Source organism: Marmota marmota, unplaced genomic scaffold, assembly GCF_001458135.2.
Source record: "Marmota marmota marmota unplaced genomic scaffold, marMar, whole genome shotgun sequence".
Taxonomy (NCBI): Eukaryota; Metazoa; Chordata; class Mammalia; order Rodentia; family Sciuridae; genus Marmota; species Marmota marmota.
In genome coordinates, this window is record NW_025999862.1 from 4,204,626 (window position 1) to 4,217,252 (window position 12,627).

Here is a 12,627-nt window from a genome sequence, read left to right on the forward strand (position 1 = left end):
TTGATATTTTCTATCAAGACAATCAACTTGGTTTAATTCTACCAATTAATCAGTTGTCTGTAAGCTGTCCAGGTATAATCGAATTGAATTCTATAAGTAAATTATTATATTGCAAAAATAATTATATATTTGATATTCTTCCTATTCAACTTTCTTGTTGAATTCAATCTCATTTCATTACTTACATTGAGAAACGCTTATTGAATTGTGTTCAATTGACCTATCACAGTGACACATGCCTGTAATCCCAGATACTCAGGAGGCTGAGGCAGGAGATCACAAGTTCAAAGACAGCCTCAGCTACTTAGTGAAGTACTAAGCAACAAAGTGAGACCCTGTATCAACATTAAAAAAAAAAAAAAAAAAAGCCTGAGGGATGCCAGACAAAAAGAGAAATTGCCTTGCTTAACTTTATGCATAGTAGTTTGAATAATACTGAATTGTTGCATTAAAGACTCAACAAACCATGCACTCTCACCTCCCAGCAAAAATATCCAATGAAATATAAAATGCAAACCCGTAAACGTTTCTTTAGTTATTTTGGTAAAGGAATTAAACTCAAGGAGCTTAACCTCTGAGCCACATCCCAGGGCCTTTGTACATTATATTAATTTATTTATTTGTGGGAACTGGGGATTGAACTCAGGGGAACATGTCCATTGAGGCGCATCACCAGCCCTATTTTGTAATTTATGCTTTACTGGTGTTGAGGCTGGCTTTGAATTCATGTTCCTCCTGCCTCAAGCGACTGGAACCCCTGGGATTTAGAGGCATGCACCACTACACCTGGCCATGTCTGGGGCTGGATTGATGATCCTCCTGCCAATGATGTTCCTAGTCATGGAGATTACAGGTGTGTATCACTGCACCCAGCTCAAAAGTATTTATTCAAGGTCAGTTCTATAAGTTTTTAGAAACACTAACAATAAGTTTAATAAATATCACCTATTTATATACTGACAACTAATAGCATATACAACATGACTTGTGACAATAATCACACGTAAGAACTGCAGCGTAGGCATATAGCAAAAGAGTTTTTAGAATTTCAAGTGACCCAGGTACATACTACTGTGCTTCCATTATTCATGTTGTGTATGTCTCTGTGGGAATGGGCACAGAAATCTAGGCAAGCAGTGACCCCAGAGAAAGGACGACCTTCCTTATAACCAAGTCGACATTCTTGGGCAACATGTTCATATTCCACCTACAAGAAAAAAAAAGAAAAATTGAAGAGACAGAAATAATCACATTTAATAAGAAACAAAAATCATTACCTAACAAAGTGCTTAACATCAATAGCATGTGGAGTAAACTGAGAAAAAGATCAAGTGTGAGGCCAGCCTCAGTACTAGAGAACTTCTGGTTTCAACTGCTAATAATACAAAATAAAAAACAAAAATTATAATAAAATTAAGGGGGGGGGGGAAGGACTTTTAGTGCTGGGGTGTAGTAACTCAGTGATAGAGTACGTGTTTCGCATGCACGAAGCCCTTGGTTCAGTTGCCAGCACCACATTTGAAAAGAAGGAAGTTGGGCTGGGATTATGGCTCAGCGGTAGAGCACTCGCCTAGCACACATGAGGCCCTAGGTTCCATCCTCAGGGCCACATTAAAATAATACAACTAAAAAATAAATTTAAAAAAAAAAGGAAGTAAAAATTACTGAGCATAGTAGCACAAGCCATTAATCCCAACAACTCTGGAGGATGAGGGAGAAGGATTCAACTTAGCAAGACTCTGTCTTAAAACAAACAAAAAGGAGGTAGATTAGTGAAAGAGTGCTCCTAGGTTTAAATACCTTTCTAAAAATAAATAAAACTTCAAAACCATAACAACAACCAGAAAAGAAACACTTGCAGTCATATTTAAAATACATGCATTTTTCTTTTATACTGTAGATCATTTCATGTTCCTTTCTTTTTTGGTTCTGGGAACTGAACAAAGGGGCACCTCACCACTGAGCCACATTCCCAACCCTTTCTTGTATTTTATTTAGAGAGAGGGTCTGAAAAAGATACTTAGGGCCTCAAAAGTTGCAGAGGCTGGTATCATTTGATGTCAAAAACATTGATTTCAATGAATTTCCATTTATCTGTTTTGGATTGTTCAACACTAACGTATAAAAAGATAGTAATGCCCAGCCCATTAAATTAATTTATTCATTTAAAACAAATATGTTCTTTTCTAATGGGCATAGAACAAAGGGGCACTTTACCGCTGTGCCTTTAAGACAGGGTCTCACTAAATTGCTTAGAGATTCAATCAATTACTGAGGCTGGCATTAAACACGAGATCATCCTGACTCAGCCTCACAAAATGCTGGGATTACAAATGTGCGAAACCTCGCTGGTTCTGGGATTATGGATTTGAAGCACTGTATCCAGCATTTGGTTTTGTATGTTTTGTGTTGCTGAGTAATAAGATCAGGACTTCAATGCTTGGCAAGTATGCTAAACTGAGCTATACCCAACGCTCTTTTTAAAAATTTTGTTTTGAGACAGGGTTTGCTAAATTGCTAAGGGTGGCATAAAACTTGCACTGTCTGGCCTTAGCTTCCTGAGGCTTCTTCTTTAACTGAACTCCTAGAATGGAAAGAGTTAAAAATTGAAGGAACAACAACAAAAACTCTACTAGATCCTTGTAAAACTAGTCCATACCTGCACATATACATATATATCTATGTGTACATACATGGATACACCACCCCCCCACCCCCCCCACCCTGCTAATAAGTACTTTGTTATAATTTGAACCATATGTAAGAACAATGTAAAATGTTTCAAAACATACCTGGTTTTTGTAAGCTTCAGGAACCATCTGCTTATACAATGGAGCTAATTCTGTAGCCAAACCCTGTAAAATACCTTCAAAGAATTGTTCCTATAGGAAAAGACAGTCCATATAGGTTATTTTATGACATTTAAAAGAATTTAATGTATTAAATTCTATGATAAATAATTGCTAATGGATGCCTGATGGATAATTCATCTTCATCCTGATAAAATAACTATCACAGACAAGAATTTTTCTTTTTCTTTCTTTCTGTTTTTTTTTTTTTAATCTTTTGAAACTTGCTAATTTGTGGCCTTGAATTTGTGATCCTTTTGCCTCAGCCTTCCAAATTGCTGGGATTATTTATTGTAATGAAAAGGAAAATTATTTGCAGTTGTAATACCTTAATAGCATACTTGGAAATAAAAATTTAAAATCTAAATAGTGTTAAAGAGCTAAGAATGGTGGTACAGGCCTGTAATTGCAGACACTCAGGAGGCTGAAGGAAGAGGATCATACGTTTTAGGCCACAGAAACTCTGAGATACCCAGTCTAAATATACAAATTAAAAAAGGGGTGAAAGTATAGCTGTGTTACAGAACCCCTGGGTTCGGTTCCCAGTACCACAAAAGCAAGCAATCAAACAAAAAATTCATAAAAAAATGTTGCTACAAATGAGAATCATACTTTATATGTATTCAATACTACTGGACACTTGATACAATCGGAGATTCTTGCTGGCAAGGGGTACGTTGAAGAACAGAATGCAAACCAGCACAATGCGATGAATTTCTATATAATAGAGAAGAGTGAGGAGGAGCAACATATCAAAAACATGTATAGTATATATATTGGATCCTGGGTTACCAGTTTCAAATATACTAAATTTGTCTTAAAAGTAAAACTTCACATTTCAAAGAAACTGGCTGAGAGGTAGAGTTCTTGACAAATACAAGGCAAGGTTGAGTTTAATTTCCATTATCAAAGAAAAGAAAGGAAAAAGAAAAGGAATCAAAAAACACCCCAAAACACTTGACAAGGCCTGATATACGTGTGTGTGTGTGTGTGTGTGTGTGTGTGTGTGTTTAAAGAATAGCAAAGTGGATTGGGGTTGTAGCTCAGGGGTAGAGCACTTGCCTAGCATGGGGGAGGCACTGGGTTTGTTTCCCATTACCACATAAAATGCCTGAGGATAAAAGATAATTAGGTAATCAATTGAGTAACTAGTTGTCTAAAACCAGTATTGCCTCTTCTTCACCATAATGACTATAAATTTAGATAGATCTGATAGGAATATGAGGACCATGAGCACCACATTAGCATCTGGACTCACTGATTAGAGACGTGGGAAGTTTAAAAAGGAAAATCAATGATAGGAGTATCTACTTAAAGTGCTGCTGGTGCTGATGGTATGAAGAATGAAGCAGGGAGGGAAGACATTGAAAACCAGAAGACTTCAAAGACCAGTTAATGTTTTCCAGAAATGATTCTATTATATTTGAAGTTGGAATCTTGTCAAATGTGACTTCTATCACATCTAAGGAAGTCAGTTTAAAGGAGATTGAGATAAAGGATGAAGGAAGAACGTGACAAGGTTGAGGCAATTTCCTCATGTGAGAGCTGGGATACAGATGCCATAAATATAGTTAAAACACCTTCATGTGGTCAAGTTCTCCTCTAACATGCTTTTAAATTATTGCAGAAAACAAAGCTACCCAATATAGAGGTAGGAAGTCAATTCTGTAGATTGACATGACTCAATCTGGACAACTATGATGCATGAGAAATGACATTCATTTCCCTACTGACTTATGTTTATTCTTTCATTTATTTTTTAAAATATTATGTTTTAGTTATAGTTGGACACAATTCCTTTATATTATTTTTATGTGGTGCTGAGGATCGAACCCAGGGCCCCGTGGTAGGCGAACACTATTCCACTGAGCCACAACCCCAGCCCCAATCCTTATATTATACACAAGAAATAAATGCATGTAGGTTCCACTTCTAGATTGCGTTCTTCATCTGTTTATACCCACTGGAAAATTCATTCGTGACTTCATTTATTTGGTCTATTCTTGAGGATTCTGACATTGTTTTATTGGTAACATCCTTGTGCTCTTCTTACTCCACATCTGATCTCTAGGACTATCATACTTAAATTGATGGCTTTTATAACTATCACCTAGACCTCCTCTTTAGCTCTGTCACCACTTAAGATTTCCCTTAGGGACTACAAACCTCTCCTGCCCAAATTGAATTCATTGTCTGTCTTCTGCCATCCTGGTCTTAGTGTGTTCCATATGAAGGAAGAACATCAGAATCCAACTTTTTTTGTTTTTAATATTTATCTTTTAGTTGTAATTGGACACAATACCTTTATTCCATTCATTCATTTTTATGTGGTGCTGAACATCTAACCAGGGCCCTGTATGTGCTATAGCGCTCTCCGGCTGACCCACTACCCCAGCCCACAATCCAGTTCTTATAACCTCTCCAAACCAACCACGGCACACATTTCCTGTGTCACAGTCATATTCCAAGCCACCATTAATCCCTGTTCTGGATTGTTCTCATAGATTGGTAGCCCAGGTTCCTAAACCCTTTCAAGGCTAATTGCAGTCAAATTATTCAAAAAGCATCAAGGGAGGGCTCATTAAGGAAACTCCTCCTTAAAATCCTTCTATGATCTTACAGAATTCTTGAGGTGGCATATAAGGTTGCCACCTGCACCTCACTCTGCCTTGTCTGCTGAGATTCAGACATAATTGGCCATAAGCACTATATAAATTTTATTCATTAATAAAAACAAAAAGGATGTCACAACTACTAATTACATAGTGCTATCTATAATTGTTGTAGTATGAAATTTCACCATAAATATTAATATATTTATACTAAGATACTTACATAATATTTATTTTTATTTTTTTTATTTTTATGTGGTGCTGAGGATCAAACCCAGGGCCTGGCACGTGCTAGGCGAGCGCTCTACCCCTGAGCCACAGCCCCAGCCCCTTACATAATATTTAAAAACAAAAAATTACTTAATTCTAAGGTAGATGGACATCAAATTATAGGGTGTTGTTATCTATGAGCATAGTACCTGTTCATTTTTAGGTATTTCAAATTTTATATATTTCATATAAACTTCAGTAAATTTTTATAGTTTTCTACCTTTTGTTCGACTTTTGTGTTGGACTAGTTCCAACTGCTTTGTTTTTTATATATTTTGATTTTTGCAGGAAGATGGGGTACTGGGTATTGAATCCCAGAGGGTTCTATCTGTGGGGTACAACAATAGTCCTTTTTATTTTGAGAGAGGGTCTTGTCATATTCTCAAATTTGGCCTCAATCTTGCCATGCTCCTTCCTGCCCTTCCTCAGTTTCTGGATTTACAGGTGTGCTCCCACACACTTGCCACTTGGTAGACTAACGACTTTAAAACTCCTTTTGTCAATTTTCTTGCCTCTTTTGGGGGGTAGGGTGAACTGAGGACAAAACCTATACAGGTGCTACCTCTGAGCTATATTCCAGTACCGCCTGTCTTTTTCAACCAAGGGTCCTATACCACTTAGCCACATCTCCACTTAACCCCCCAGTTTGAAACGGCGAAGTTTCTGAGGACTGATGAGGTATGACCGGGTCACAGCCTTTTTTATTTATTCTTCATTGTGTGACAGGTTCTCCCTAAATCGCCCAGGCTGGTGGCGAGCTCTCCATTTGGAGCCTTAGCCTCAGTGTCAGGGTAGTGATTTTTCTTAAACTCTTTTGCTAAAGTTTTGAAAGAAATGTTTTCTTTTAAAATGTATTTTTCTCTCACAACTAGTAAAAATATCAATCTTATTCAATTTGTTGAAATTTTTAAATACATATTTTTCTCAAATATGGTTTTCTCACAAAACTTAGGGGATTCTTACAACAATATTGATATGCCTTTTTCTTTTGAACACAACTTTATTTTAGTTTATTTAAAAAAATTTTTTTTTTGTAGTTGTAGATGGACAGAATGCCTTTATTTCATTTGTTTATCTTTATGTAGTGCTGAGTATTGAACCCAGTAGCTCACACATGCTAGACAAGCAAATGCTCTACACTGAGCTACAACCCTAGCTGGATATAGACTTTTAGAAATATTTTAACATTTTACTTTATAATTTCACTAAGTTTTGGTCTTTGATAATGTCTTAAATTTTTGGTTTTTTCCCACACTATAATTTTTTATTTCTGTAAATGTATATGTATAGTGGTTGTAATATATACTATTTTTTTACTTTTGGTCACTGCTGAACAGAGAAAACACCAATCTTCAAGTTAATTAATATGATTAATACATAAGTCCTCTTCACCCAAACAACACAAAAATATTGCCACGCTTAGTACCCACTGAGCCACATGGCACCCGTTTCGCACCTCCACCAAGTTGATACGAATTTGTAATTATACTAATAGATGCTTCTTTTAATTAAAAAAAGAAAGTACTCAACTTATTTAAACTTAATTGTAAATTTAACTAATTTCTTTGCTCACCATGGCCTTGTGTTCCGGACAGACTCGTTCCGGTTTCTTAAGTCTTCTTCTTGCATTACGTCCTTTAGTAATTCTGTCATAGAGGTTCTGTGGGTAGTTAAACTTTCTGAGTCTTTGAAATGTTGGCAAATGGTAAATGGTTTTTTTCTACTAGAAGTGTAAAATTCTAGGTTCATCTATCAATAGTTTCCACGAGGGTTGAGGCGCAGGAGGAAGGAGCCAAAAATAATATCTTTACCTAATTTATTTGAACTTTTTTTTGTGTGTGTACCTGGGATGGAGTCCAAACACAGGGCCACATCACAACACCTATTTTGCATTCGATTTAGAGGCAGAGTCTCACTGAGTAGCGCACTGAGTAGCGAAGTGCCTCGATAAGGTACAGAGGTTGGCTTTAAACTTTGGATCCTCCAGCCTTAGCCTCCTGAATTACAGGAATTATAGGCCTGTGCTACCATAGCAGGATATTTGGAACTTTTAATTATTTACGTAAACATATTTGGTATTTCATTACTACTTTTTATTTCTTGACATATTTTCTTGGTGGTCCTGGAAATCAAACTCAGAGGTACTGTAACACAACTACCTTTTGTAAATTTTATTTTTGAAACAGGGTCTTACAAAATTACAAAATTCCAAAGAGTAGCCTAAAACTTCCTACGCTTCTACCTCCAAGTAGCTAGGATTATAGGCATGAGCTACCACACTTGATTTCATTACTAAGTTTTAATATATGTAGTTTAAAAAATATATGTACATATTTAGTATTTCAAAAACGTTAAAGGAATACATTTATATACACGCTATGTAATTTAAAAGGGAAGAGGACACTTACATGTCTGGGACAGCTGGGATCAATTCTAAACCTTCTGGGGTTTGGGCTTCTACCAAATTTACATCCATTGAAATACATGCTCCATGAACAGCCATAAGAGTATGAAGCTCCACAAGTCTTTGGGTCAGTTCCTTGACATATACAGTTACGACTGCAAGAGGGTAATTGTAAGTGAGTTGAAAGATAAAGCAGGATAATACCTGAGACAGAATATTTGAGAGTCATATAACTATAAAAGTATAAATGGATAACAGATCAGTTACCAAATTTATCTATTTAAAAACTAAACTCTTTCTTTCTTTCTTTGTTTGGGTGTGTGGTGCTGGGGATCCAACCCAGGGCCTGTGCATTTTAAGCATGATCCCAACCAACTGAGTTACATCCCAGCCTTTTAAAAGTAAACATTAAAAAAATATATTTTTCAAAGTGTGAAATATGATATATCAAGAACTATGTAATGTTTTGAACAACCAATAAAAATTAAAAAAATGTATATATATATTTTTAGTTTTAGATGGACACAAAACTTTTAGTTTATTTATGTATTTTTATGTGTGCTAAGGATCAAACCCAGTATCTCATATGTCTAAGAAAAACACTCTACTACTGACCCACAACTCCAACCCTGAAAACTAAACTTTTAAATAAAATGTTTGTTTTTAAGATTACAATCCCCCACTGCCCCATTCCTTTGAGCCATTTTATTTTGAGACAGTCTTCCTAAGTTGTCTCAGGCTCCAGTCTCTCAAATTGTAGACATGTACTACTGCATGCTGCAATTTTGGGGTATTTCTGAAGACCTAAACTAGACCGTTATTATTATTATTATTTAATATTTATTGTGTTTATTTATTTTTATGTGGTGCTGAGGATCAAATCCAATGCCTCACGTGTGCAAGGCAAGCACTCTGTCACTGAGCCACCACCTCAGACCCATATATATTATTAAAGATGTAAAAGCAAGTAAATAGTGTACATTCTTCAGGGGATTCTAAATTTGTGTAATGCTTAAAACATGAAGTAGAATATATGTATGACTTATGTAATGATCAAAAAATACAAAAAGTGAAAAAACATAAAAATTATTTTTAAAGTCAAGGAAAATAATGCGGAAATTCAGATTAAAATTATGCCTTGTTGTGAAGTCAGGAAAATCACATAACATTCCTTATAATGAAGAAAATGAAGATCAATCAATGTAACAAACTTTGAAGCCAGGTGTGGTGGCTCACACCTGTAATCACAGCAGCTTGGGAGGCTGAGTCGGGGGAATCCCAAGTCCAAAGCCAGCCTCAGCAATTCAGCTAGACCTTGACTCAACATAAAATAATATGAACAAGGGCTGGGAATGTGGCTCAGTGCTTGAGTGTCCCTAAGTTCAATTCCCATTAACAACAAGAACATCCAAAAAAAAATTAAAAAATAAAAAACTTTGAGGGGGAAAAAAAAACAGGACACAGAAACATGGCAACTTCCTATAGAGGTAGAAGATGTATTTTGGAGGGTTTGGAGATACATTAATAGTACAATAACTGATAAAGAAAAAAATGAGTTGCAAATTTAGATCCAAGGGTTCAATTAAATTTGAAATTGTAGAAGGAAATTAAAGGTGCCAAACAAATAATTTATGTATATCACAGCAAAAATACATAGGGAAGAGAGAAAAATATAAATTAACATACTCTCAATGATTGTTTCAAACCAAAGACATAAGAAATGTGACAAATTGTGAGGCTTAATAGAGCTGTAAGTTAACCTCTCCAAAAATGGAATAAACTGACTTCAGATAGCTTATAATATTAAATGTGGCGTATAATATAACTACCAATACTTTCAAAACTGATGTGAATCTGAAGGAAACTCTCTGAACAATCAAAATGTCACCAGGAGTCAACAAAATTAAACTTTTACCTTTAATGATTTCAATGCCCTAAACAATAAAAACTGAAATAAAAGCTCTTTGAACTCTAAAAAACAAAATAATAAAACACATTGAATTTTAGGTAGAGGAAAGTGACTATAATGCATCTTTTCAAGAAAAGGGTATTTGAATGAGAGTATATAATATTTTCTAAAAGGCAATTTTCATGAAATAATTTAATACTAGAAGTGTTACTGTTACATATCAACATAATAAAATAATTAACCTTAATCTTATGTAAGGATTGGGAAGAAAATGATGTAAAATTTCATTTACATTTTGTATAATGACATTTCTTTTAAGAAGGAAACTTATATGTGGAAAAGTTTAAAACATTCTTAAGGGAAACTATATTTAATGAATAGAAAATTCAAGCTATTGAATAAGACTCAATATTATGAAGATGCCAGTTATATCATTAGATTATTAAAAGTATACAAAGTTTTATTTCATAAAATAAAATTTTATATTTGGAAGCAAAAAGAAAAAAGAAAATCTTACAGATGGGCTTGTGGCTCACTAGTAAGAGAACTTGCCCAGCAAGTGTGAGGGACTGGGTTTGACACTCAGCTCAACATTAATAAACACACACAATCACATATATTATATTAAAAAAGAAAAGAAAATCTTACAGAGTAAGAGTGAGTGAGTCCTATCAAATATCAAATATTAAAATATTTGATATTTGATATCAAATATTAAAATAAAACATAGGGCTGGGGATGCAGATACCTGGGGTTTGATTCCCAGCACTACATAATAAAACAGCAAGGAAACAAAAACGGCACAGAAAAAGCATGAAGAGGGACTGGACTGGGGTTGTGGCTCAGTAGTAGAGTGATCGCCTAGTACATGTGAGGCACTGGGTTTGTACCTCCAGCACCGTGAAAAATGAAATAAAGTATTGTGTCCACCTACAACAACAACAACAAAAAGCATAAAGAAAAATGATCTGGGAAAATAATTTGCAAATTATAAACCAGGCAAACTTTTAGTAGCATTGATATATAAAAAAAAAAACAGGGGAGAAAAAAAGTTAAGAACAATCCCATAGAAAAAATGTCCTGCAAGAGCTACCAAAGGATTTACTACAATATAAAAAAGGGGCTGGGTTCAGTGGTGCCCACATATAGTTCCAGCACTCAGGAAGTTGTGGTAGGAGGGATGCTTGCCTGCAAAAGGTAGCAACAGCTATGTCAAGGTCAAAACTCTTCTCAAAACAAAAATCCAATGGTAAGTGGCTCCTGACCATTTGAAAAAATACTGGTTCATAATAAGATGCAATTAAAATTATGCTGATGACATTAATAGACAAAAATTCAAATTTGACAACATAATCAATGGCTGGAGAGGAGTAAAAGCAAATATTCTCTTATTTTGAATAGAACAAATACAAAATGATACAAATTCTTTTGAAGTACCTTTCTTTGTGCTATAACTACTTTCCTGTGCATGTTTGAATACCTGGCAATCTGGAAGGTTGAGGCAGGAGATCACAATCTTAAGATTAGCCCCAGAAATTTAGCAAGACCCTAAGCAATTTAGCAAGATCTGTCTCAAAATTAAAACATATCTGGGTTCAAAAAAGAAGGAAGTGGTAAAAAATATGAGGGGCTGGGGATAGAGCACCCTGTTAGAATGCTTGGTTAATATGAAATAGGTTCAATCAATAGCATTGTTCCCCACTGCATTTATTTGGAGAATATTCTAAAATGGCCCTATCAATGACACTAATTTCTGTTTAACAAAATATTTGTTTATTCTACCAGAATACCTAAAATATTATTTTCCCATACAGTATACTTAGTTGTTAGTTAATTAACAATTTACCATTATATAATAGGGATCTGACTGTCAAATCAGAACAAAACAGATTTGATTACTTTTCATTGAAGGTACATCTTCGGTCTGTCGGATGACCATTGTATGACCGTAGACTCTCAACAATCTCCTGATACAAACTATCGGCAATTGGAGGACATAAGGCGTCCCATATCATGATGAACACCACCATCACAGCAGTTTCACAGTGGTGGCCTGTACGCACACGGACCAAACAAAGAACTTTTTCTTCCTCACTGCTTCTTCTTATAACCTGCAAAAGCAGAATGCATTCATCTATGAAAAACTAGTATCCTACATTTAAACGCAATGGACATTTCTCTTTAAGTTCTGGATGGTTATATATTAGCTTATTTCTTTCTTTAAAAAAATAGTGCAACATTCTTTGTTTTGTGATGGGGTTGTAGCTCAGTGGTAGAGCGCTTACCTAGCATGTGTGAGGCACTGGGTTCAAGTCTCAGCACCACATATAAATAAAATTAAAGTTACATTGACAACTAAAAAAAATTTAAAAAACAAGATTATTTGTTTGGGTTCCAAAAGGGGAAACCGAGGACTCAGGAAAATTTAAATACCTGCTCTGCTTTTCCACAAATGGAAAGAAACCAGGAATCCCAATATTAAAAATAAATGTAGAGCAGGATGGAGTACTGCACACCTGTGATCCCAGGGGCTTATGAGGTGAGGCAGGAGTATTGGGAATTCAAAACCATCCTCAGCAACTT

At 35.3% G+C, this 12,627-nt stretch overlaps 1 protein-coding gene across 15 annotated transcripts in view; it reads right to left on the reverse strand.

The window, feature by feature from the left end:
- Positions 1–12,627, reverse strand: part of Tet1 (tet methylcytosine dioxygenase 1) — a 130,272-nt gene that overhangs the window by 16,067 nt on the left and 101,578 nt on the right. For 12 of the 15 annotated variants that reach the window (XM_048809870.1, XM_048809852.1, XM_048809836.1 and 9 more), the window contains 5 exons: positions 11,944–12,155; positions 8,140–8,290; positions 7,305–7,391; positions 2,793–2,882; positions 1,070–1,207 (listed from right to left, as the gene is read on the reverse strand). In XM_048809870.1, coding sequence (XP_048665827.1) covers positions 1,070–1,207; positions 2,793–2,882; positions 7,305–7,391; positions 8,140–8,290; positions 11,944–12,155 — 678 coding nt within the window. The remainder of the gene's footprint in view (positions 1–1,069; positions 1,208–2,792; positions 2,883–7,304; positions 7,392–8,139; positions 8,291–11,943; positions 12,156–12,627) is intronic. The other 3 variants (XM_048809857.1, XM_048809863.1, XM_015500563.2) reach the window with 3 other exon arrangements.